The sequence below is a fragment of the Antrostomus carolinensis genome, unplaced genomic scaffold (assembly GCF_000700745.2).
Source record: "Antrostomus carolinensis isolate BGI_N321 unplaced genomic scaffold, ASM70074v2 scaffold233, whole genome shotgun sequence".
Classification (NCBI taxonomy): Eukaryota; Metazoa; Chordata; class Aves; order Caprimulgiformes; family Caprimulgidae; genus Antrostomus; species Antrostomus carolinensis.
This window is the reverse complement of record NW_010305614.1, coordinates 82,669-109,663: the sequence shown is the minus strand read 5'-3', so window position 1 is coordinate 109,663 and position 26,995 is coordinate 82,669. Positions and strand designations below refer to the sequence as shown.

The following is a 26,995-nucleotide window of genomic DNA, read 5'->3' as shown; positions in this document are numbered from 1 at the left end:
CTACCAAGTAGTCTGTCCCTGCTTCCACCTTACATGTACTTTCTTTTTGAGTTTGAGATCAATCAGGAGCTCTGTGTTTACCCATGCTGGCCTTCTGCCATACTTTCTTGACTTTCTGCACATTGAAAATAACTGTTCTACTAAGGAGGCTATTAATGAGAATCAACTAGCTCTCCTGGTCCCCTTTCCTCTCCAGGACACTTCCACACAGGATCTTGCCAAGAAGATACTGGAAAAAGCCAAAATCTGCTTTTCTGAAACCCAGGAATGTAATTCTGGTATTTGTCTTGCTTACTTGTCTCGGGATCTTCAAATCCACAGTCCTGGGGTCACTGCAGGCAAGGCTGCCCTCAACCTTCACATGTTCTCCTTGTAAGTGGGCAGCAGTTTGAACAGGGCATCTCCCCTAACTGGTTCATGAACCTCTACATCCACGAGTACCAAGGCTTTCTCTAGCTGCCTAAAGATGACTTCATCTGCCTTCTTGTTCAGGTGGTCTGTTACAGACACCTACTGCAACATCAACTATGCTGGTCTGTCCTCTGATCCTTACCTACAAGTTCTGCACAGGTTCATCACCTGCCCCAGCACCAGGGAGAGGCCCAGGCACTCTGTGCAGCCTCAGACCTCAACAGTGGTATCTACCTTCTGGAGCTCTGGCTGGGATGAGGGCTCTGATGTGCCACAGGCGTTAGCACCAACAGTCTCTGAAGAATGTAGCCTGCAATGTGTTGAGACCATCACTGCACAATCTCCAAGTAGCCCTACACAGTTTTGAGAGACATGCTGGGCCCCTCTGTGCTCCTGCTGTGCTAAGTGCTGCCACAACCACAGCATTTCTGTCAGCTATGTGATGTGAGCATCACCCTCCCTGATCTAGTGTCAGCCTTCCTCAGCACTATCTCACATCTGAAGATGCGAGAAGAAGCTCCTGGCAGAGCTGGAAGGAAAACCCAAAACTGTTGCACAAACTGAGAGTGCCTACAGTGAGCAGCAGCCACAGCAGTGTCGTGGGTCCCCTGCTCATGAACGATCCCACCAGTCCATCCATGACATGCTGGGTGCCTGCTCAGCCCTGAATTGCAGCACTCCTAAGGAGGAACTAAACAGCGAGTGGGAGTTGGGAGCAGCTGCTTTGGTTGCTCCAGGGTGAAGCTTCCCTCTGATCTCCAGTTCCCTGCTCACGAGACTGTGAGTCCACCAGAATGCCTCATGATCGTGACTTACTCAGCTGGTGAACGCCATCGAATGCCATTGCTGCTGCAGGCTCCTGCTGCCCCAGCGCGGGGAAGGGCTTTGCTGCACGAGTTGAAATACACTCAGGACTATGTTCACAGGGGAATTATATTTTTTTCTGTGTGCTTAAAACGGACTTTTACAGACATACGTGCTTTTCTAAAGGAAGATCTGTTTTGTGCTGACCTGACCAATCAGATTTTGGTTTGTCTCAATGTTACTGATTGTAGACATAGAGTATTCAAAATAATATCTAGTATGAGGAAAAATTGGTGATGCAGTTGACTAAAAGATGTACACATTATGATAGGAAAGCAGCATAAAAAGAGATAAATATCATGTGATAGGGAAAAGAGATTTTTTTTTCCCCCCTCAATTTTTTTTACAAATAGCTCTTTTTTATAATGCTTTAAAAATAAAATTCAGCTGCTTTATGTGAGAATACCATGATTCAGAATTCTGTAGAGAACAGCTGGTAGAAGAGCAGTAGATGATGAATGCTGTCTTTACTGCAGTCATATGCTCCTTTTTTCGTCTGCTGATCCTTTTTTAGTTGCATATAGAAACAGTGTAAACGATGTTATTGTATCTTAATTCTTCCAAGTTCCCCTTTTCATCTCATATTCTCCTTTTCTATTTTGCACAGCATAACACAGCTGGTATTAACTGTGAGAAGTGTGCAAAAGGCTACTATCGTCCTTATGGTGTTCCAGCAAGAGCTCCTGATGGCTGTATACGTGAGTCCTTCTCTATTAAGCATCTTCTCGTGGTAGTGGCTTGGGAGTTTTTTTGCTATAATCAGGGCATGAGATGCATCTTTTGGGGAGGAAAAATGAAAGAGTGGACAAAAGATGCTGGAGAACAACCGTGAATTACTTTATGTGTTGCTTTAGACCCTTTTAGGCCCCTTCTTCTCAACTTATGTGTCATGAACCAGCAGTAGGACAATAGGAGGAAGTAAGACAGAAAAGGCTGCTGAGGGGATAGGATCACGTAAGCCTGGGGTGTTGCTACATAGCCCACAGTGAGCTGGCATGACCTCTGAGAAGCTGTTCTTATATCCCACCCTCATGATCTTACTTCTCTTAGCTCCCTGATATGCATTTGAGGTATCCTTTGGCTCTTAGTCACTTGAAAATTTTATTCTATAGCTCAGAAGGTCACAAGGATCACTACTCCTATTTTATGCAGTGCTGAGCCTAACGACTAATAAAGAATGCAATAGGATAATTGCTAATATAACATTTAAAAAAGAATCACAGAATATTAGGGATTGGAAGGGATCTTGAAAGATCATCTAGTCTAACCCCCGTACCAAAGCAGGTTCACCTAGAGCAGGTTGCATGCTGGACTGCATCCAGGTGGGTTTTGAATGTCTCCAGAGAAGGAGACTCCACAACCTCTCTGGGCAGCCTGTTCCAGTGTCCTGTCACTCTCACAGTGAAAAAGTTTTTCCTTATGTTTACATGGAACCTCCCATGCTCCAGCTTGCACCTGTTGCCCCTTGTCCTACTGTTGGATATCACTGAGAAGAGCCTGGCTCCATCCTCCTGACATTCGCCCTTAACATATTTATAAACATTAACGAGGTCACCCCTCAGCCTCCTCCAAGCTAAAGAGACCCAGCTCCCTCAGCCTTTCCTCATCAGGGAGATGTTCCACTCCCTTAATCATCTTGGTGGCTCTGCGCTGGACTCTCTCAAGCAGTTCCCTGTCCTTCCTCAACTGTGGGGCCCAGAACTGGACACAATACTCCAGATGCAGCCTCACCAGGGCAGAGTAGAGGGGGAGGAGAACCTCTTTCGACCTACTGACCACACCTCTTCTAATGAACCCCAGGATGCCATTGGCCTTCCTGGCCACTGCTGGCTCATGGTCATCCTGCTGTCCACCAGGACCCCCAGGTCCGTTTCCCCTGTGCTGCTCTCCAACAGCTCTGTCCCCAACCTGTGCTGGTACATGGGGTTGTTCTTTCCCAGATGCAAGACTCTACACTTGCCCTTGTTGTATTTCATTAAATTTCTCCCAAGAAAGAAGAACTGAGCATGGATAAGAGATAAGGATTGAATTACAAACAGGCTGAAAGAGCCTTGTGACAGGTAGGAGGAAGCTATGGTTTGCTATGCTTGGATATTGAAATTTATGGTAAGTCAACAGAGCCATGGCGTGCTGCCGTAATGTTGCATGGAGTGTCTAAGGGAAGGTGGATGGTGCATGGTGCTTAGCCTGCACCATGGAGAGAGATGAGTCAGTGCCACAAAAGGGATAGTTGCTGTGGTGCTGTGGATTAATAACACACCTCTTTCTGAATTAAAAAAAAATGAACATTCTAAGAAAATAACATAGATCTTATTTCTAAGGGATATCACAAAGATTAATTGGTGATATAAAGTACTTGGAAAATATGTAGTAGCATGCAAATTTTCTTTAAATAATGAGGCATTCACAACTGCAAATTTACTATTATAATACCACTGTGCACTGCTGTAAAAGGCAAATTAATTATTTTCCAAAGAATGCCTAATTGCTGATACTTATTTAGCCTGCAGTTGTATCTCGGAGCACGCAGAGGGCTGTGAGGAAGGGTCTGGACGCTGCTTCTGTAAGCATAATTTCCAGGGAGAAAACTGTCAACGCTGTGCTGATGGATTCTACAGTTATCCTTTTTGTGTCCGTAAGTATACAAATAAAAATACCTCTTTTCCAATATTTTAAATGTGCATTAAAGAATTAACAGTTTTCATTACCCTCGACTTGGTTAAAACATCTGGCATTTCAGCTTCACATATTTACACACTCTGATAAATCAGTTGTCATAATACTGAAGAGAATCTGGTTTATTTTACAAAACAATTGTTACTTGAAAATCAAATAAATTATGCTGCATTCTGACAATACTGAGTTCATTTAAGACATCTTCGTCAAGACTACAGCCTACCTCTCAGTAAGTCACGAACACCAGTCCTAAACTGGAAAATTGTTTAAACGTGTCTCAGGGTCTTTAGGTATGAAGACCACTTGGACTGGGAAGTGGAACACAACTGTACTAAGAGAGAGAGGAGAGAATGCTTATGTGTTCTCCTTGACATCTCCTAGGATTTGAAACTTGCATCCCTAATAAACAAAGCTTGTGGGCTTTTGAAGGATCCTAAAATAAATAAAAATAATTCTAAAATAGCGGCTGTGTAATGTTAGAAGGGCCCTCCTGGCAGACCATAAGGCTCTCAGCTGTGCTCTCTTATTTTTGCTGGACTGTGGATAGGTGCAGATACGTGGTCAAAGGGAGAGTTCCAGTTTGTTTGAGATTTTTTAAGAAATGGTTGAAGGAAAGATGTTTGTAAATCCAAAGAAAATAAATGCAAAACAAAAAAAGCAAAAAATGTAATGTTGTTTGAATTCAATGGCTGTAATAGAATAAATCCTCTCTGTACAATGCACTCTAGATTATCACATTTTATTTATTCTCTTGTTTGTAATCCAACATTTTTAAGTAAGTTAATCTCAAGGTAGACCTTGATCTAACTCCCACTGATGCTTGTAGCGTGTCAGCTTTGGATCTTATTTTAATGGAGGAAGGTTCTTTGGGACATCTTTCCCATTCCTAATCTGGAGGATTCTCAAATAAAAAACTCACAAGATGTAACATACATGTAAAGACTTTTGGCAGCTCAGGCACCAAGTGATAGTGCCACATAACAGGAGATGGACCTTCAGCTGAAAGCAGGAAATGTGAAATAAATATGGAGCTCCCTAGATAGCTCTCGTAACAATGTCTAGCATGAGCAAGCTTTCTGTACAAAAGGGAAGGGAGCAGGGAAGCAAGCTGGTAGCACTTCCAAATGGTGTCTGGCCTTTCGTACTGTTTTTTAAGAAGGGATGTTTGTACCTGAATTGCAGATTAAAAGTAAAATGGTTTTTATCCTGTTCCTAACTGAAAAAAACTAAGCTGAAGTTGGTTAGTAGAGTCATGTGAATATCATACTCTCTGTATTGACAGGAGATGACTTAATGGTTTGTCATGATTTTTAGTGAAATGACTGTGTCTGTTTCAAATACACTTCATTGTTTCTTTTGTTTTAAAGGTATTCCTGTATATCCTTTTACTTCTCCAAATCCAAGAGATGCTATGGCTGGTGATATAATCGGCAAGTTCTTGGCGGTTTTTTCTCCCAATTTCACTGTTTTTTCCCCGTCTGTATTTTTCAGTATTTCGGTGGTGCTTACTCTTTCATGGAGATTTGTGTAGCAATTTTGCCACTGTTGGTATTTATCTTTCAGAGAGCCTTTGTTCTTGTCAGAAGTTCATCATATTGTCATGTCCTTATTAAACAGTTTAGTAGGCTGGTTTCAGAAAGAGTTATGGATCAAAACGAGTTTGACCAGACTCCGGCAAACATCTGCAGGGGAGGCTGACCCTTTTGTTTGGTGCTCTTACGAACAGATCCATCAAGACTTTGACATGTACAACTTGTCAGCTGCTTTATGATGTAAATCTCTTTCTTAAGGCTGACTGGCCTCTGCTTCTGGACTGTCCTCTTGCACCTGGCAAATTGTACATTGCCCTTGGCAGTGAAGAACTTTGATTTCAAAGAGAGCTACATATTTCTTACTTAGCCCACTGCAAAGCTGCCTGAAATCCATACAATGATTCCCTCGGTGGGCTTATATTTTTTTTTTGTGTATATTATTATAATGCAGAATTGAGACATCATCACCACTAGTGCTTAATCACATACATACTTGTAATGCACTTCAGGATTAATAACTTTGAAAAGCCTCACAACCTTTGCCATATCCTAAAATCAATGTTCTTCCCCTTTATTAGCTTTAATAGAACTGGGCTTTATGTTGGCAAATGAAAAAGTATGTTCTGTGAATGTAACAGACACTACAAATCCGTGTAGGTATTTGTAAGTCCCAATTGTTTTCTCGAAAGTGTCAGCAGTTGCCATCACAGCCCACAAAGCCTCAGTCTCCTGTACCGCTATCTCCTTCGTAGAGCATCCAAAAGAATTGCCCTTGTAGGCCTCTGGGTATGCTCTGGTGCATATCCTCTTCTCTCACATATTTTTAAAAGGAAGAAGAAAGCAAACTCCAAAGATAAAATGAAGAATTCTAAACAGGAGAAAACAGATCTTGAACTATTTACATTTTCAACAAGTAGCATCTGAGTCTGAAGGCGTAAGAAAAGCAGCTGCCTCTGAGTGGAAGCTTCTGTGTCTGTAGAAGTTGTAAATTTTGTGCTGGCAGACTGAGCATGATTTTTTTTTAATTTTTTTTTTTTTTAAATTAGATTTGTGTGTGTCATACAAATAGTTTTGTTGGTTCAAGAGTCATAATTACTAAGGACTGATTTGTTTTTCTCTGCAAAAATACAAGGAGTTGCATGATTTTATGCACTTAACTTTGTTCCTTTCTTTCTCTTCCTTTCCTGTGGTAACTAGAAGGTGGCTGCAAACCAGGGTATTTTGGACCCCAGTGTCTGTGTAAGTGCTGTAGTTTCTTTGGTGCTTGGAGCCTGCACTCCAGTGTAAATGCCAGCATCTGGCTTCCAAGTGAAATAGGAACTTTAAGATTGTAACGCTGCAAATGTTTTCTTTACAAATGTGCTCTTCAGCGTGCCAGTGCCACGGCACAGGAGTGCTGGGTGGTGACTGCGATGGAAACACCGGACAGTGCAGGTGTCGAACTGGATTTCAGGGGTTTTCCTGTGATACCTGTGCAACTGGGTATTTTCGTTACCCCTTCTGCCAGGGTAAGCCAACATTCCCTTTCAGCAAGCGTATCCAAAATACAGACACAAGTTTTATGCTGAGGGATGAAGTTCTTTTGTGATGGAGATGTGTTCATAGGGGTCTCTCCCAAAACTCACAGAAGTCAAAGAAGAAAAAAGTTATGAGAGGGGGATTTCTATCTAAAAATGCCTCTATTTCCTTGATCATTATCCACTGTGTGATGCAGCTGCCAGACTCCAGTTTGAGGTTGGATTTAGTAACACTAATGAAATGTAGAATACCAGTGAGAACATTTCTGTTACTTATCTTTGTTTTTAAAAAAATGTATTTGTCTTTGAGTTTGCAACCTCACTTTGATGCACCAAGCTGTCCTTTATAATCAATACTAGAAAACTAACTCTTTAAAAACTTAGATAACCGTCTCTGTACTGTGTTTTTAGGTATTTTATTAAGCCCTCCCACCTGAGATTGTAAATCCAAACCAGAAATTGTTTCATTTTAGTCTTAAAAAGGGTGGATCTACTTACAATAGTTGGCATACCACTTGGATCAATAAATCAGACTGAGTGGGGACAGACCAAGTGTAGTGCTTCAACACTGATACTGAACCCAGTAGTTACTTTGAGCCAGATTCTTTTGCTCTTCATTAATGTCTCCCTCTATGCTGAATTACTACTGATGTGGGCAATCAATAAAAGCTGTTAGGAATCAAAATAAATCTGATGGGAAGATTTTAGTCCTGTTGAGCATCAGGGATTCTTTTCTTTTTTAAAAATTTTATTTTATTTCAAGAAAGATGAAAGAAGGTAGCCTGTGCAGAGGCTGCCTCTGAAATGTCTTTTCTCATTTGCAGCATGTGAATGTAATTTGGCGGGTACTCAGCCTGAAGTCTGTGATTTTCTTGGGAGGTGTCTTTGTCGCTCTGAGGTAGCTGGACTTCAGTGTGACAGCTGTCAGCCTGGCCACCACTCTTTTCCCTGTCTGTCAAGGTAAGGCTGCTAAGACTGGAGTGCTCTTCAGGTACTATTTTTGCAGTGGCTGAAGCAATGTTCACAGCAGTAAATGGGCAAGGGACTTGTGCTCTACAGTGAAATCCTCATACATTCTCATAATCCAAGCACTAAATACAGACATCTTTCCATAGTAACCAAAGGATTTGAAAGCTGTTTTCACATGGAGACCTGCTAAGGAACTACTAAGGAACTGGCATAGCAGGGTGGTGAACCACTAATCTACTTCAGCAGAGGGTCTTTGTTTGGTACCTTGTAAAATGTGTCTTCTGTAAATCTGAAAATGAGAAGCTCCCATTTTGCCCTTGACAGTGATTCCTCGCTCATTTCAAGATCCTAGGACAGGCACAGAGGCCACCTCTGTTCCTGTAATCCTGAAACATGTATGATCTCCGTAGGGTTTCACCAGTGTAGCTGCCACCAGGGACTGGCTTGCCTTTTACAAGACAGCAAAATTGATCAGCACTAGTGAAGCATAACCTTGAATATCATAATGGTTTTGTGTGTGTATGAGGAATCCATCAAGTCCTATCTGGCCCCTAGGTTTTGTCTGCCTCTGCAGTGAGTGAGAGAGAGGCCCCTAGTCCTTAGTGAATTTTACAATGAGAAAGAAAACAGGATATTGCTGAGTTCTGGTATGTGCTTTTCTGTACAACTTAGGAAGATTTATATAGAACTTTATGGTTTACTTTCTTGTCTCTTATTATTTTTGGTTGTTGGCTGTAAGAGTCCTCTTCATTTTGGGCTTATGTACTTGTTTATGTCCTATGAATAGACAGCAGAATCCTTTATGCCCTTGCAAAGAATAACGTGTTACCAAACACAATGGGTGGAATAAATATCACATGACTGTGTTTTATGGTCTGGAGTAGATTAACATTTTTACATGAAAAACATAAAATCAGGATTCTGTGTTGTTACACACTGTTCAGTAGTTTTAAAATACGCTAACCATTTTTTTTTTCCTTAGAACTGAATCAGGTAGCAATCTTAAGGCAAATCAAACCTGTACTAAATACGTTTGAATTTTTAACAACAAAAGCTGAAAAGAGACATAAAAGCTTAAAAGAGCATGCAAAAACAAATTGTAAAAGACAAATAAAAATAGTTGAAAACACGGTCAGCGAGATTACTCAAAACTGCTGCAGTTCATAGCTTATTCTGTAAAAATAAGCTGCCATGGGTTTAAACTTAAACTAATGCAGTGAGCAGCCCAGCCTGCTACTCATGTATGGAGTTGTCATCTTCAGAAGAGAGGTAGATCTAAAACTTTTTGGCTGCTGCAGCAAGAACTGATTTGTCTGGTCTTGCCCTGTTGAACTCAATAGAAGCTTTATTCAATAGAAGTGATATCAAAATAAATCCTTTAAACAAATAAGTGCTATTAAAATGAGGAGAGAATGCAATATAATGTTCAACTGGGGGTGGACTCTAGTGTACGTGATGTTTTTGGAACCTTCAGTATTTGTATTTCTGTTATCCTAACTTCCTAGCAAGCCCTGAATTTTTCCAGGCATCTTTGAAGTAAACAAAGCAAAGTCAGATGTCCTTGGCTGCAGCAGAAAGAGGAACCAGAAGGGGGAACCAGGAACAGGAACCTGGGACAGAAAGACAGTGCTTGTTTTAGATTTCTGTCAGTCAACCTTTTCTGTCAGTCATAAAATACAAGTGATTAGCTGCAACACTTCAGCTTCTACCTGGGGCAGCAGGGATTCCCAAATGGGCTCCCATTCATGTATCTATAAAGTGTGACGCTGTGTAATGTCCAGCATCAAGAAAATAGCACGTCTTATCTGTAACAGAGCTGCTAGCCTAAAATAATGGGAACTCCCAAGAGAAGTTTGTTCTTATAGTCTGACAATAGCTTTTCTTATAGTATGACAACATACCTTGTGTATTACATGCAGATTCCTGCAATGCACTGCATGCTGGCTTGTAGAATTAAGATGTCAGAAGTTTTTACCTTGTGCATCATTTATTTTGTGCATCCTGATCTTAGGACCTAGCCCAGCTTTGTGGATGCTGTTTCTCAGAGGTTATTTTTTAACCATGTTAAGTACTTCTGCCATGTGATGTTTTTTCCATTGTAAGATGGATTTCTGTCCCTCACACGTTTCACAAGGCAACAAACTAAATCTCTAAACTGTACATTACAGAATTGCAGTAAGAACCTGATTATCAATGGTTGAAGAAGCAGTATGAGCATCTATTTCAGGATATTTATTTTTGGTGGTAAAATTATGGTTTGTCTCATTTCCTCATGATTGCTTTACATTCAAAGGTAACTTTTTTGGCAAATTCTGATTTTAATAACTGCTGGTTTAGACATGTATCTACCACAATAGTTATTATTTTTATTTTTCTGTGCAGAATGTAACTGTGATACTGTTGGCTCAGTGGAGAATACATGTGATCCTCGAGGTCAGTGTCTGTGCCACAGTAACTACGTTGGACTTAGATGTGACCGGTGCGCTCCAGGTTATTACAGCTATCCCAGCTGCTTGCGTGAGTAAAAGCCTTTCCTCCTTTTACTGGGATTTCCCTTCTTATTTCTGCAATACAAAAGCAAATAAATTTTCTCAAATATATCTCCATCTAAAACTACCTGTGTAACCATGATAGTTTGGTTCCATCCAAAGCTGGAGTGAGGATCTCCAATAACAGTGAAGATCTAGGCAGTGGCCCGGCTTCCTGGCAGGCACACACTCAGGTAGTCCTCCCTGGCACCTGGAGGTGTTCATCATTGTTCCTGTGGTAGCTGGATTAAAGTGAGCATGGCAGTGTTTGGCTTTGGTGCAGTTGTATCTCTCATTTAAAATATGAAATTTAAAGCTTAGGCTGGGCAATCACAGAATCACACAGAATCACAGAATGGCAGGGGTCGGAAGGGACCTCGAAAGATCATCTAACCCAACCCCCCTGCCAAAGCAGGTTCACCTAGAGCAGGTTGCACAGGACTGCATCCAGGTGGGTTTTGAATATCTCCAGAGAAGGAGACTCCATAACCTCTCTGGGCAGCCTGTCCCAGTGCTCTGTCACCCGCACAGGAAAGAAATTTTTCCTCATGTTTAAGTGGAATCTTCTGTGTTCCAGCTTTTCCCATTGCCCCTTGTGCTATCACTGGCCACCACTGAAGAGTCTGTCTCCATCCCCTTGGCACCTGCCTTTCAGATATTTGTAGACATTAATAAGGTCCCCTTTCAGTCTTCTCTTCTCCAGGCTAAACAGGCCCAGCTCTCTCAGCTTATCCTTATAAGAAAGATGCTCCAGCCCCTTAATCATCTTCAGAGCTCTCCACTGGACTCTCCAGAAGTTCCCTGTCTCTCCTGAACTGGGGGGCCCAAAACTGGACACAGTACTCCAGATGCGGCCTCACCAGGGCAGAGTAGAGGGGAAGGATCACTTCCCTTGACCTGCTGGTCACACTCTTCTTAATGCACCCCAGGATGCTGTTGGGCTTCTTGGCCATAAGGCACGTTGTTGGTTCATGGTCAACTGGTCATCCGCCAGTACTCCCAGGTCCTTCTCTGCGGGGCTGCTTTCCAGCAGGTCAACCTTCTTTTCCTCTTACCTTCCTTAAAGGTAAATGGGTATTTATCTTTATGAGTTCTGGCTCACTCAACTTAAAGAACATAAGCTGTGTTTCAACTGTTTTGGGCTTCTAATATATGATAAACTGTCCTGTAAACTTTTAAGTAAGGGCATTAGTGTGTGCTCTTGACATGTGCCAACATTGCACCGTAAATCCTCATCTAGAAGGGCTTGACTCTGCAAAACTTCCATCATAACCACAATTTTTCCTGCCCGTGTGGATCAGTTGATCAGGCCCAGAATGTGTTTATAGGTTTTTCACATGAAGCAGAGGGAAACCCATAGAGTCTGTCATTAAAATCAGCAAGCTACTTGATCATCATGAACAGGACTGCTCTTTCCTAGAAATCAAAAGATTATTAGTGATAAAGAAGGAACGCACCCTCAGAGTTTTTCAATTACTAATCACCACAACCACAGCAAAAAATATTCTGACAGGTTTGTTCTCTCTCTTTAGGAGTCTTGCTACTACTTTTACTAAAATAATTATAATTAACCATTTCACCCTTAGCCTCTGTCTGCACAAAGATTAGTCCCCTGGGCTATGTAGCAGCATTGTTCTCGTTGAGGCATTATTCTTATTTACCGTGTGTGTGTAAGTCATTGCACAACTGACACCTTATGTAGGAATCTGAAAGAATAAGACTGTTGCATGGTGTATTTCAAAGCTTACTTCTGGCCTCAGATCTAAAGGTGTGGTGGGCATACAATTGTATATTCTGTATTTTGCCATGATATTTTAAAGTGCAGATCTAATTACATAATTTGCCCTGTGCTTTCTGTAACCATCAAGAAAGCAGAAAGCCAAAACCAAGCCTGTTCTTAGGATGGGACAAAGAAGTTGAGGAAGAGAGATTTATTACGGTTCCAGATAATCCTACCTGTTTCTGTCAAGAACAGAGGAAGAAAACAATGTCAAGATGGTACAGGTCACCTCAGACTCATAGGTTCTGAACCCCTGGGAGTTACAGGAGAACCTTGTGAGCTATTTATTGGAAAGAAAAAAGAAAACTCTAGACAAATAGTATTCAAAACCTCTATAGTACTAAAGTTTTGGAAAGTTCTTTCTTGGTACCTACAGAGTGAACCCTCCCACCACTATCTATGTTTGTCGTTACGCAGCTTGTCAGTGCTCTCCTGAGGGTTCCCAGCACGGTAGGTGTGAGCCCACCTCGGGGCAGTGCGAGTGTCACACAGGTGTCACGGGGCGATGGTGTGACAGATGCCTTTCTGCGGCCGACAGTTTCCCCTACTGTGAAGGTAATGCTCCTGAGGGAAGACATCCTCCCTTCTGATTTGTATCTATCTGCCCCATTTTTATTGCAGAGTTCTCCAGGGCAGTCTGCTGTGTGCAGAGTTTCATAGAACCCCCCTGAAGCACGGAGCGGGAGGGAGGGAGGAAGGGACACACCAGGAGCACATATTTGATGAGCTTATTTGTCATTCTGTATGTTGTTTCATTAAGTGAACCATAAGATTAAAACCTTGTTTAGATGATGGCACAAGAACTTTAAGAAAACATCTCAGTTCTGTAGGTGAGTGCTGTTTTGCCAAATGACTACTTTGCATACCAAACCAAATACTCTAAACCAGGCTAAATACACATTCGAAAAATCATTATTAAAGGCTTCTACTGGTCTTGAAGTTTAAAGTATTTGAGTCCCTCCAAGGTAACCATATTAAAAAGCCCTTTCAAACTTGCACCTGCTACATTGTATTTCTGCAGTACTACATTCCACAGCTCTGTTTTCAAAAGATCTTTCAACATGTTTATTTTTTAATTTCATAAAGGTGTCAACAGTGAATGTGACCCTTCAGGTAGCGTTAGTTCTCATTCCGTAAGTATTCTACCACTGCAGCTAACAGTACATGTTAATGATTCACGAGCACATTCACTTCATTGTTCAAGTCCTGAAGGCTGCTCTTAAGACTGTGAAAGGATTCCACGAGCTTGTAAGAGTACGAGTGGAAATGAACTTCGTGTTTTGTTCTTTGATTGTACTAGTGCAATCAGCTATTGAGGGTGCTTTTTTTTTCATCTTTTATGTACAGAAACTGTGTGCTGTTTATTTCTTCTTCATATGCTAGAACACTAATAGGTAGCATATATGCATAAAAAGCCTATGCATGTCTCAGAGGTGTTCTGGTTCTGGATTGCAACAGGCCATTTCAGCGTCAAATTATTCTCGAAAAAATTATTAGCTCTTTGTAACTGTTGCTGTTCCACTAATATTGTTATTACTGCAGTGATAGTTAGTAGTAGTAGCATATTACCAGAAATCACAGTCATTACTAAATGTGTAGCAAAGAAGACTTAGAGGGTAAGTCTGACTCATGGAAGAGGTATCTATGTAGGCTCATATATACAGCTCTGTGTGTCTTGCACCAATAAAGGAGTAAATAAGAAAATTAATGATTATATTTAAGGAAATTTATTTTTTAAACTTTTTGCAAAATATTTAGTACTGTAGAGCAGTTCTAATAACACTATAAAAGAAAGAATTGGAAAGTACATCTGCTGGGACATTTAGAATGAATTAGATATGTGAAAAATATGCAAGGTGTAACAGTCCTGTACTGACAGAATGAGACAGAAAAATCTTAGAAGTCTAAATCAGCCTCAGTTTCCATGCACCTGTAAGTCAGTAGACTGCCTGAGCTGTTAATAATATCAGGCTTTTCTTAGTACTAAACAGCAGTATGGTTTTGATGAAACAGATGAACCCATATTAACTCCTTTCTGTCATTAGGGCTATTGTCAATGTCTTCAGCATGTTGAAGGTCCTACTTGTAGTAAGTGCAAACCATTGTACTGGAACCTTGCCAAAGAAAACCCTGAGGGATGTACAGGTATGGCTTCATGACGTATTTCTTTAGTTTAGGGAATGTGTTAAGGTCTTCTGAAAGTCATCTTTATTCGCTGTTGCCTTCTTTGGTGCTCAGTGAATTTCATAACTCGTGTTAACAGCATGTTTTTCATGCTACTTAAATCATGTAACACCAAGCTACCCATGATACCAGCAGTTACTTTTAGAAATTAGACCATAATTTCATGAGTGTTTGTTAGTGCTGGACCAAGGTGTGCTCTGAGTTATGTTGATGTGTACTTCATATGGCCCTATGGCAGTTTTACTGGAGTGAGACGGGATTTCTGCCCTTAACACTGAAACCAGAATTTGGCTCATTGTTTTGGGAAAAAGGTGCTTTTTCATTTATTATCATCTCCTAGCTTGCAGAGGCATGAAAAGCCTTCTTGTGGCCTCAGGATGTGGCAAATCTATTATGGTTTATGTCTCTATAATACCGATCTCTTGGTAATTTTCAGTGTTTGCTACCATCAAGTGTGTGTTTTTCAAGCAGATAATAATAATTTTAAAGATTAAAAAGGATAAAGGTAAAAATCTTTAAAGATTTTTTTCTCCCCAGCTATTTCCTTTCCAACAGGTTCCACAATAGCCAACTGGATAGGATAGGTAGCCTTAGAGCTGATACCGTTATCATTCAGCTTTGATTCTAAATATTATACAGTCTAAACATCTCCTCAGAGATTAATTCCTGCACCTTTCATGTAATTTGTCTTCTCTGCCTTCAGTTACAGAGTCAATACTGGCTTTCACCAGACCTCTAGGTCAGCATAGCTCCTTCCTGCAATACTTACTTCATTTATATTTCATACAGAGAGTTGAACTGGTCCCAAAGTAGCACTGTAGAATAGAAGATGCCAGTCAGGCTGGAAGACACTGTTTTTTATCAACTGTTTGAACATCTCTAAGAAAGCAAGCAACTGTAAATCCAGACTCAAGACTGTTTTTGTTAAACACACATCAGAACACTTTAAAACACACCAGTAAATCGCACATACACAGAAATCCTCATTTTTTTTCTCCTTTGCTTTTTCTTCTCACATTGTGCCAGTATCTGCTGTTCTGAACCTTCCAGAGTAAAATCCATCTTTTGGCACTGTGACTCAAAATTGGAGATTCAGGGTGGTGGGGTTTTTTTCCTGCAAAGTATCTTGTAAAGACAAAATGCCGATTGTCTTTTTTTCATCTGTGCAGCATGCCAGTGTGATATGAGTGGAACACTAAGTGGTGTTGGAGAATGTCAGCAGGTAAAATGAAATTAAAAGGAAGACATTAATTAAATTGATTTTTGTAAGGATAAATTCTTGTAACATTAGGTAAGGTGGAGATCTTAGTACTACTGATTATTGCTTTTGCACATAAAATGACTGATTTTATACAGCGAAGAAGCAGTTTTATACAGAAGTTTTATATATCCTGGGGATGTATAAAAGTTATGAAAATTTTTCATCATCTTGAGTTTATGTATTTTCTAGTCTATTCATTGAAGACGTTAAAGAGATATACAGAAGATATATCTGGATAATATTTTTTATTGAGATTAGAATGTTTTTCCTCTTTCAAATTAGAGGGAATTCAAAGTATTGAAAGATGGAAGTTCTGAAAAAGGTGCTGAAACATTTTTGATGAAATTGTTTTCTTCACAGGAAAATGGGCATTGTTACTGCAAACCTAATGTTTGTGGAGATTCCTGTGACACTTGTGAAGCTGGTTATTATGCTCTCGAAAACAAGAATTATTTTGGCTGCCAAGGTAAAATGAAAAAAGGACGTTTCTAAGTAGCACATTTGCACATTGCACAAAAGTCTTTAGAGTTCCCTAAGTTGCATTTTTAAAATGTGGATGTATTTGTTGAATCACTCATGTGCACAGCATTTTGCATTACTACGTGTAATTGCTTTTAACCTGTGTCACTCCTCTGTTGCCTTCCAAAGGGAGAAGAAACAAGGCAGATGTTACCACCGTGAATCTCAGTCATTCTGTGGCTCATTCACATGAGGAAACATGTCCCTCTTTGAGTTCATTGTCCTTCACCTCTCCTTCCCCCTGGTACCTCACTTACCACCACCTGTCTGAGGCCTCTCTGTCAAAGCCCACAGAGAGATAGCACGAGTCACTGCTAAAGCTGTTATCTTATCAAATAAGATAACTGAGAGTCACTCCTCTGCTCGCTTCTTCTCCGGAGTTGTGGGGCCCTGGAGTGGTTGATTTTCCTGCAAGCGTTACCTATAAGAGTGGTAGCTGTCTGTTTCACTTAGCAGCTTCCTAAGGTCCTGCTGCTGCAATAGAAACTTAAAACATTACAACAGATACTAGCTTTATTTTTTTTTTTTTTTAAGGTATATTCATGTATTGGCTTAGCCTAGGGCTCAGTGTGTTTTGAAGCAGAGCCAACTGTAGGTGTGACGTGGAGAAAATCGTCCTTCTTCTGAAGGATACTTGCTCTGCCATGTGAGTGATGTAGGGCTTCCCTCCTTGTCCCCTTACTGTAGGTTTAGCTTTGTTAAAATTATGGAAAGCACTTCCACTGACTTCAGTCTGCTTTACACCTGCCCAGGGTTGTTGCAAGAGATTTATTTTTAAAGCATAGACGTACTTCTAACAATCAGTTAATATGTGCAAGGTTAGAAATATTGGCTACTGTATCAAACAAAGCTTTCATGACTAATGTGCAAACCAAGGAGCTGAGGTAGGGGGATCTTGTTTCACAAAGGTGTCAAATGCTTTAATTATCCTTGATTTCAGTGAGAGGACAGGTGCTTAACATGTCTTAGAAAACAGGGTGCTTTTATGCTGCAATATAAATATGTGTTTAGGAAGTTTCAGCCTTTCAATTCAACTTGAAATGTTTAGCCTGGACATCCTTGTTCCTTAGTATGATATATTATGCCTCATTGCTAGAGTTGTCCTTTAGTTTTGTGCCACAAGTTCTGTCTCCTTTAGAAAGTCATTCAATATTGTTGAATGTTCAGTATCGATTTAAAATATATGTAGGCTATTATATGAACACATATGTTCTTGTTGTGTGCAATTTTTGTAAGATAAATTAAATATTGAGGTACCAGACTCTGAAAAATTAACATCCTAAGATTTTTGAGTTAGGTCTTTTTGGGGTTTTGTTTGTTTGTTTGTTTTTTGTTGCTGTAATAATTACTCACTGTGATATTGCTGTAGAAATTCTGACTTATAAGCAAAACATTGAATGGCTGTTCTGCAAAACTGTTCCAGCATTTAGCAGTGTGGCATGGCTTATTACCTGTGATTTTTTTTAAAAGTGGCTTTTGACACATTCCAAGGAGAAATAAGGAAAACAACCACAAACATGAGAAGCCAGAAATAATTGCAGCTTATGCATGTGTGTTAATGTGTTTGAAAGAGTCTGAGGGGAGGGGAGTCATTAATGGTGTCTAATTAGCAGAAGTGAGGTGTGTTTTCTGATAACTTTTATCATTTTTTTTTTTCTGATGAGATATTTGGCTTCTGCTCTTTGCCTGACAGGCTGCCAGTGTGATGTTGGAGGATCCCTCAGCCCAGAGTGTGTCGAGCCCTCGGGGAGCTGCCGGTGCAGGGCACATGTCGTGGGGACAGCCTGTCAGGAGTGAGTCTGGCTGTAGCTCTTCAGAGCTCGTGCTTCAGCACAGTTCTTTTGAAACTGCCCACAAGTCCCTTGCTATCCTTTCACGTGAGATTCTGGATTTGTTGATAAATAAGCTGGTAAATTGTATTAGTTATTGATATGAATTTTGCTGGGCAGTTTTCTTCTGTTATTTTAACAAGATTTTTAAACTTGTTTTCTTAAAAAAAACAAAACCTGTTTTGCAATAGTATTGCATGTGTATCTATATATCTATCAAGAGTTATATAGGAAAACGTATGTAAGCTGTAAAAGCTTCTGGAAAGAGAATTCTTATTACATCCATCTTATCATCTGTCTTAAATTTATTAGCTGCTATCAGGATTCTTCAGTCATCAGTAGATCACCTCCCTTCTGCTGCTCTATGTTCTTGGAGCACATACAGTGACTGATAATTCTTTGGGTTTTGTTTTTTTCTCCTTGAAAGGCCTGAAAAAAACTATTTTTTCCCTGATCTGCACCACATGAAGTTTGAAATTGAAGATGCTACTGCTGTCAAGGGAAGGGAAATTCGTTTTGGCTATGATCCTCAGGAATTTCCTAGCTTCAGTTGGAGAGGATATGCCCGGATGTCCCCTATACAAGTAAGCTGGTATTTTGCTCAATATTTTGGGGTGGAAACATAGGTGTATGGTATGTACATCTCTGTAGTACTGCTATGTGTGTGCAAGGTCATAGAGAAACCAGGAAAAAAGACAAGGATCTCACTAATCCAAAAACTTTGGCACTGTATCACTTTTTGGATTAGTGAGTGTTGGTATTATTGTAGGTTGGTCATTGCTTGTGCCAATATGTGTTTTTCAGAAATGTTCTTTTAAGGGTTTTTTGTGAGAAATATGCATTTTGTGATAGGTGTAAAGAAAATAACTAATAGCTTTAAAGTCTATAATACTAAGTGCAGAAATTCTTGTCGTGCCAAGGACAGGGGAAAGTGCTTAGCTAAGTAATTTGAATTACATAGTTCTGTGGCAGTCTGTGTCCATAAGACTTTAAAGTACCATCACAGTGCTGTCACTGAAGTCTTCTCACACTTGCAAATTATCTCGGGCGAAGAAGAGAAAGGCACCAGCTTTTATTAGGAATGATATCTTCACATTGCAGCAAACAGGAAAATGTGTGATTCAGTAAAAGGAGCTGCGAGCAAGAGCATATTGGCAACATTTGTTTTAGAGTCATGGCAGTCTGCAAATAAACTAAACAGCAGCAGAGGGAATAAGTAAATCACAGGAAGAAAATCACAGTAATTTAATTGTGTGAGAAGGGACCTGTCTGACTTCAGACTGACCTGCTGAGCAAGTGAACCAGGATTTTAAAGCAGTAGATTTGAACAATAAATGGCATTTACTCACTCTTCTTTAAAGTAATACTCGGGTATAGTTGTGTCCAACCTCCGTAAGTTGTCCCAGGACTAATGGATCACTATAGACTGAGACATAAGCACATAACCATTGCACAAGCATAGTGATTTCCTTTCTGTTCTTCATTTTTTCACTTTCCTCTTTTTTTTTTTTAAATCCCAGAGCTCATATTTATTGGATTTTCAGAATTACTCCACATTCACAAATGAAGGCAACTCTCCAGTAGCTTTGATTTCTTAACTTCTGCTTACTAACTCAGCTGCATTTTGCATTTTATATCCAGTTTCATTTTGTAAAGAAAGAGTGAAGGGGCTTAGTTTCTAATCTTGCTAAAAGTGTACATTATTTTGCTTACCTGGATAAAGCTTTTCACTCATGTAATTGCCAGCTCCAGATCCTCCTTAGTTAGATCCTTGCATAATCGAGATAATCTCATGTTCTTCATTTCAAGGAACTGTCCTTATTTTGACAGCATTTCTGTGTCTTACAGGACCCTGAAATAATCCTCCTGACCTTTATTTTGTAGAAGACAAATAGCGTTACCTTATCTACCACACAAAAGTAAAGTAACAACCTTCTGTGAAAAGAAACTATTTCAATACAATTAGAAATTTTTTAGGTGAAATAAATAAGCTGTGTGTGACCTCAGTGGAGGTCACCAGTGCCCTGTCATGCTGTGTCTCATTATAGACTGAGAAGCTGACCATCAGGCTCAGATTTTAAAGCACTGGCCAGAGTTGCCTAAGTTTGTTGCAGTGCTCAAACAGTAATTTCTCCCCACTCCTTGCCTTTGCTTAAGGCCAGAAACCAACATCCCTTTCTGTCTTACTCCTCTCATATCTCTTTCTCTCCCTTCACTGTGTTTTCTATAGTTTCTGTAAAAGCTTAGAAACCATTTTGATAAATCTCCTGAAGCATGTTTCTTTATTTCTTTTGCCTTTTCTTTTTTGTTCGTATCTATTTTTCAAGTGTTCCCTCCAGGCCTGTCTTATCCGTGTTGTATCCATCAGAAGTTATTCTTCACATTCAAAAACTGTCTGGACAAAATCCTGGTTCATGTGCTCTAGGAGTCTCTCCTTAAGCAGGGTGGTTGGATTAGATGACCTTCAGAAATCCCTTCCAACCTCAACCATTCTGTGATTCTCCATTTGGAACAATACTTGTAAAATCTTCTCCTACTTGTCTCTATTTTCCATTCTGGTCCACTGCCTTTCTGCAATCATCTAGGTTTTAGCTGTCTAGTCTCTGTAGATCTGTCAGCCCAGCCATCTGTCATATGTCTATCTTTGCTTTCCGCTTTGCATTTCTAGTAAGAAGGTGGAGGTCTCTGGGATGATGATGGCAGAATTGAGGAATATACATTCAGAGCAGCATATGGGAGCTGGAAATCTTGCATTTATTATAGATTCTAGGAATAGGAGAAAATGAGGCTTTGTGCTCCATTCACAAATGTATGGAACAGAGAAAACCCATGTGCATTTGGGGAAGCAGAATGGACCACGGTGGTGGGGAGGTCACTGTACCACAAGCATCTTGGAAAGGCAACAGCGAGTGGATTGTGCTGAGTGAACTGGTGAGAGCTGGATTATGAGAGGAGCTTTAGGATTTAGGATGGAAAGAAGAAAGCCAAACCCTTGAGGTTGCACCGATCTTATTTTTTCCTAATCTACCACTAACTTTTAACATATCTCTGCCAATTTTCTTGCTCTAGAAAGTAAATATTGGGGGCTGTGTGAATGCAGCCTCCTCTGGGCTCGAGAACTGCCTGGCTCCAGAGGTGTCAGTTCAGCTCCAGAGCAAAGGGAGTCATGCATGGTATCACACTTCTAAGAAACTGAGGGATCTTGTGGAGGAGCAGAAGAAGTTTTGGCGATGATCTGAGATGTGTGCATGCTCTGGAGTGTTGTGTGTGATCTCAGACCAGGATCAATGATTCTGGACTGTTCCTTGGGAAGCCAAGAGTATGGACAGCCCTTGATACCATATGCCTCCTTTATGACATAGGAGGGGAGAATAACAGTAGAATACTGTCCATGTATCAAGGTGCAATATCAACACACATGTTAGTTCAGCCATTCTGTGTGTTTCTGGATAACTATTACTCAACAAGAGTTTTATTTCACAGGAGGTTTTGTTCTGTATTCTTTTGTTAGCTGCCTGAGCCTTTCTTTTCTGTTGTGGAGTTTGTCTTTGCCAATTGTTTGTTCTTTCTCTGGGTGCTAGTAACAAATAATATACTTTCCTTTCCTCCTTTTTCCCTTTCTTTTTATTTTTCCCAGCCAGAGGTGGTTGTGCCTATCACTGTGACTTCCCCTGAGCTCTTCCACCTAGTCCTCCGCTATGTCAGCCTGGGCTCAAAAAGCTCTAAAGGGAAGATCTCAGTTGCTGAGGGAAAACATTTTGACACTAATTATACTTGTAAGTGAATTAATTTTCTCACTAGGCTTGCCTGTCTTCCTCTGTCATACATCAGCATTGCCATTCTAGTGTCTAATTGTCTGCATGTGTGTTTTTCTTGTAGGACTTTAGTATGGTGCTTGCATGGCTTCTAACTGTTCCTCTATTCAGCACTTCATGGCTTTTTTTGTTTATTAACTTCAATTTTTCAGAATGAAGTGAGGATAACTTTGAATGTGGAAAAGTCAAACCTCTACTTATTTCTCATTGTCCTGAGGTATATTAACCCTGGAGGTAAAACATTACCTGGTCGCATATCTGCTTGTCAATCTTGGCCTGAAACAGGTAGGTGCAACTCAACAGCGCGACAGCTCAGGTGAATGTTAGATCAGAGGAACCTTTTCAGGGTGCACCTAAGTGAAATTTGTAATGTCGCTTAAAATACATCACTTTTAACGGTGTCGGTGCTTTTGTGCTTTTCCCAATATATTTTGCCATGTAATTGATGTGGCTGTGTTTGCATGAAGCCTTTGCTTACAGTAGTAATCGACATTTGTTTTTTCAAATGTTTGCCAAACTCAATACTTTCAGTTTTGCACTTGGAAGCTCTGAACTGTGTGTTTTCTGAAGCTTTTAAAGAAGGGTTAACAGCACTTACTTTGGTTTAGTTGCCTTTAATATTTCAGTTTAAAGGTGGCTTCTGCCTTCATTCCATGAATAACATTTAATGATGAATGCAGTCTGCCAAGTTAGCTCTGTTTACAGACCTCAGCAGCATGTGATGCCTTTTGGGCCTTGATAAAAAGTACTTCATATCCTTTGGATGGTAGAATTATACCAAGCCTATATGTGGCATTATCTCTTATTCTGCATAACTTCAGCATACTGGTAGGAGCTAATGGAGTTTAGTCATGTGTCCTTTTAGTAATTCAGAGGAGACAAAACTGAAGACTTCACAGATACCACTCAGTAGAGTGGCAGCAGTTTGTGGTCATGTCTGGCTTATATTGCCTGGGAGGCAGGGAACCAGCTTTTGTCTGTGTCCAGGGGCTTCAAAATGGAAACCTTAATATTCATAGCAATTGATCCTTATGACTTCTCTTTGATAAAGCATAACACAGCTACGTTTCTGTTGTATATCATCTTTGCCCAGAAGTTGCCCTCAGTTGCTATCTGTAACTAAACATTTTAAATGCTACTGAGAACCTCCAGTGTCTGAAATATTTGGCTGAAAGTCGCATGAGAACAGACCTTGTGTCAGCTGAACATATTGTGAGTCAGTACAGAGAGAGGTTGAATGGAAAATAACAGAAGGGGAAAGTGAAGAATTATTTTAGAATATTGCAAAACTGACCATTACAGGGAAAGATCCCTGCTCTTCTGAACCAATTTGCTCAAGACTATTAAGAACAAGGACAGCAACCACTGCATAGCTCTGTAGCTTACTGTGTGTGGTCGAATGCACTGTTAATACATATTGACAGAAAAGCATTGATCACCTCCTGTTAGACCAAGTTTAACGGATGAAGTCATCAGTCCAGTGCGCTAGCAAGTAGAGACATTTTATACAGTGTCTTATTTTTTTACTTGAATTTTTTTTTTTCCTGCTGGCAGGGGCTGCTCAGAGCAAAGAGTTTGTCTTCCCACCCAGCAAGGAGCCAGCTTTTGTCACAATCCCAGGAAAAAGCTCCACAGAGCCTTTCTCACTGGTTCCAGGCACATGGACTGTCAGTATAATGGCAGAGGAAGTCCTCTTGGTAAGAAAACAATTGGAGAAAACAAGTGCTTGAAGGCTGTCATGATAGTATTGCTCTGGAGTTATTTGCTGGGAAGAACCCTGCAAGCAACTGAAATTCAGCACCAGTGAAAAGAGTACAGCAGCAGAATATCATTATGAAAATTTACAGTTCTGCTTCTGCTTTCCTGTTTTGTTTCTTCTCTAACTTTCACCTGCTCTAATTTTTTTTGTGCTTACAGACTTTAAGTCTATCCAGAATCTGTGCCTTCAAAGGATAGAATGATGTTAACATACAGCACAATTGATTGAGCATAAATGCTTACAAAAATTCATCATTCTTACATATCAGATATTGTATCTAAAGCTTGGCTTAGCCACAGATGACCAAGGCCTTAGTTTCTTGACAAAGATTCTTCAGAAAAGTAGTATAAGATGGGCTGCATGATTAGCAGGTCATTTTCTAAATGTTTTTATCCTCCCATCATTACTCTCCTTTCACTCACTGAAAAACTGAGAAATCACTATGAAAAGATAAGTTGTTTGAGGTGATCATTGATGAAAAACCTGAAACTTTTATGATCACAAAGAGAGCATACTGAAATTTATATGAATATTGTGTAGGGTTAACAAGTAGCCAGTGTCTTTAGTCATTAAGCCCGAGGCTCTGTTAGATTTATGGACCACTTAAAACTTTACTAAAGAGCTTGCAAACATATTTCTTGCTGAAAGTGACAGTACTTATTATGCCTGTTGGTTTCACTATTGCTTTTGAAAATTAATTTATTAATTATCTTAGCCCAGCATGTATACATAATGACAGTTTTTATAAATAACCTCTAATATGTTAATTTAAGTAGGCAAGGCAGAGAAAACATATACCAGTTTTTGAAGCACAGTTTAATAGATTATATGGAATATTTTTATTAAGTCACCTGAGATACATGAATCTCCCTTGAGTCACACACAGGTGAGTTGTGTGCATGTGGATTGCACTCACGGGTGAAAACTTTCCCTGCTTATAGGGCAGCTGCCTTCATTCCATCTCTGTGAAGGTATATATAGAGTTAGGGAGATACATTCTGATGTTATTGTCTGATGTAACAACAAAAAAAAAATACACATCTTGCAGATATCCTCTGTAAAAAATACTTATGGGGTAGGGTTCTTTTCATAGCTACATGGTGAAAGTCTGGAGATGTTCCTTTCGTAATTTTCTGTGTGGTCTTGCATTTGTTGTGTACTTTGTTTTTAGGATTATATGGTGCTGTTACCTAGTGATTACTACGAAGCATCCATCTTGAAGATACAAGTTACAGAGCCTTGCACCTATTCAGGACATGCTTCAACAGAGCAGTCAGTATATATGCTACAGGATAAACCAGTGCCTTATTTTATTATTATCCTGCTGCACGTGAAAACAATAATAATCCTGTGTTTTCTTTTGATTTTATTGTTTGTTTGTTTTCTGTAAGCTGCTTGCTCTATCAGCATTTGCCGTTGGACAGATTCTCCTGTGTCCTTGGTTCAGAGGCAGCATATTTCAGACATGAAGGAGAATACAGAAGAATACCTGTACGACAGCCAACTGCTGATCAACCAGTGATGACCCATATCAGTGGAAGAGAGGTCAGATTCCTGCCTGCTAATTGCAGTCCCATCTGCACTGTCTATATAAGCATAAGTCTACTGGGCTAGAATGGTTGAAGATTTAAAGCTCAGGATTTGCAGATCTGTAACACATCCCTAAAACAAACTCTACACCAGGTTCTGCATTTTATACAGAACTTTGTAAATGGATCAGTGTAGGCAAATTTAGAACTGTGATTAGAGTGGGCATTTCACTCTAACAAAAGTATTTTATTACATAAAAATCCCTCTGCTTTAGGCATACTGGCTTGTTCAGCATACTGTTTAATTGTGGCAGAAATAGCATAATGGTTTGTCAGCAGAAATGGTGTACATACATCACTCTAAATTAATCTGTTTTTTCCTTATATAGATATGCTCACATAAAATAATTTGCTTTACTGAAAAACAAGCAGAAACAATTATGCCACTGGTGTGGGTCCATTGAAAGAGAAACATGTTTTGTGAAATGAAAAGTTATACAAGGAGTGTATTTGGTAAAAACAACATATTTTATCAAGTACATGATAATTACATGTAAAATGATTATACTCTCTATTACTGTGCTTGGATATTGCTTTTAAAAATACCAAGTGCAACAAGAATACTTACATGCCACAGGCCCTGGTGCTTCATCGCTGATGCATATGCAAAACTTTACTGGTATGAATAATTGCAGTGAAGTCAAGAGGGCTGCTGACAGAATTATTTACATGTTCGTAGCCTAAGGAAATACTGAGAAAAAATAGTTTACATTTGAAAATAATTATATAGCCAACTGTAGCAAAAACCTCTGTAACCACAGCACTTTCTGTGCAACTACTTCGAAGTATTTTACATCAAATATTTTATTAACCAATTTGTGCAAGTAAATGAAAAGGAAAATTTGATGCTTCAGAAAGTGGTGTTGTCTGTTTGCTGGAGAAGATGCTTTCACTCTTTGTAGGGAATCAGTATGCAGCACTGCTGTAGAATTGTGTTCCTGGAAACATTTTTTTTTTAGTGGAGAAGTAGACTCAATGTTTATATGTTATTAAAGATAGCTTAGGGATTATGGTGACAATTTTTTAGTATCATTAAAGATTCCTCACTGGCATTTTCTACTGAGAAGAGAAATAATAACAACTCATTTCCTAAGCTAATTTTACAGCTTTCCTAAAACTGTTATAATGGCAGCTGTGTCTTGAACTTGGTTTACTCTTATTAGTGGACAAAGTGATATTTATAAGCATTGCTTCCATTCTGCTGGATGTCTTTTGCTGAGATGTTACAGGATTGGCCCTGGACTAATGCTGACTGGTTGGCTTGCAGGGCAGGAAAAGGGACCTTCCTGCAAGAAAGGGAGTCAAAAATCTAATGGCTTTTTTTCTTTTTCAATGGTCTTGACCTAGGTCAATTTACAGATGACGATAAATGTTCCTCAAGTTGGTCGCTATGTTCTGGTTTTTGAATATGCCAATGAAGAGGATCGGTTATACACTGCCGAGGTAATAATACATAGCCCTGGACCTGTCACTGAAGGCAAAGTGAGAATATATAGTTGTAAATACAGGTAAGAATTTCTGAAGTAATCACTAAATGACTGAGTAAGCATTTGGGAGATAGTTACACTTTTTATATATTGGAATCCATTTTACTATGTAGATTGTTCGAATTTTAGGGTGATTTAAAAGCAAGTACATGATTCTGTGGGTACAGATTTTTAATTCTCTCTGTGCAGTCAGCTCATTCAGTACTGCTACTGCCTCAGTGAACTGTTTTCCTGTACAGAGGGTTGCTTTTTAATATACATTCATAAAGCCTTAT

General features: G+C 39.8%; 1 protein-coding gene across 1 annotated transcript in view; it reads left to right on the top strand.

The window, feature by feature from the left end:
* LAMA3 (laminin subunit alpha 3) overlaps window positions 1-26,995 on the top strand; it is a 118,491-nt gene that overhangs the window by 26,946 nt on the left and 64,550 nt on the right. The window contains exons 9-27 of the mRNA XM_029084233.1: window positions 1,883-1,973; window positions 3,779-3,910; window positions 5,319-5,381; window positions 6,681-6,722; window positions 6,854-6,991; window positions 7,825-7,948; window positions 10,341-10,486; window positions 12,695-12,832; window positions 13,364-13,410; window positions 14,323-14,422; window positions 15,631-15,683; window positions 16,083-16,188; window positions 17,935-18,034; window positions 18,498-18,654; window positions 21,708-21,846; window positions 23,440-23,582; window positions 24,816-24,916; window positions 25,036-25,189; window positions 26,581-26,741. Coding sequence (XP_028940066.1) covers window positions 1,883-1,973; window positions 3,779-3,910; window positions 5,319-5,381; window positions 6,681-6,722; window positions 6,854-6,991; window positions 7,825-7,948; window positions 10,341-10,486; window positions 12,695-12,832; window positions 13,364-13,410; window positions 14,323-14,422; window positions 15,631-15,683; window positions 16,083-16,188; window positions 17,935-18,034; window positions 18,498-18,654; window positions 21,708-21,846; window positions 23,440-23,582; window positions 24,816-24,916; window positions 25,036-25,189; window positions 26,581-26,741 — 2,135 coding nt within the window. The remainder of the gene's footprint in view (window positions 1-1,882; window positions 1,974-3,778; window positions 3,911-5,318; window positions 5,382-6,680; window positions 6,723-6,853; window positions 6,992-7,824; window positions 7,949-10,340; window positions 10,487-12,694; window positions 12,833-13,363; window positions 13,411-14,322; window positions 14,423-15,630; window positions 15,684-16,082; window positions 16,189-17,934; window positions 18,035-18,497; window positions 18,655-21,707; window positions 21,847-23,439; window positions 23,583-24,815; window positions 24,917-25,035; window positions 25,190-26,580; window positions 26,742-26,995) is intronic.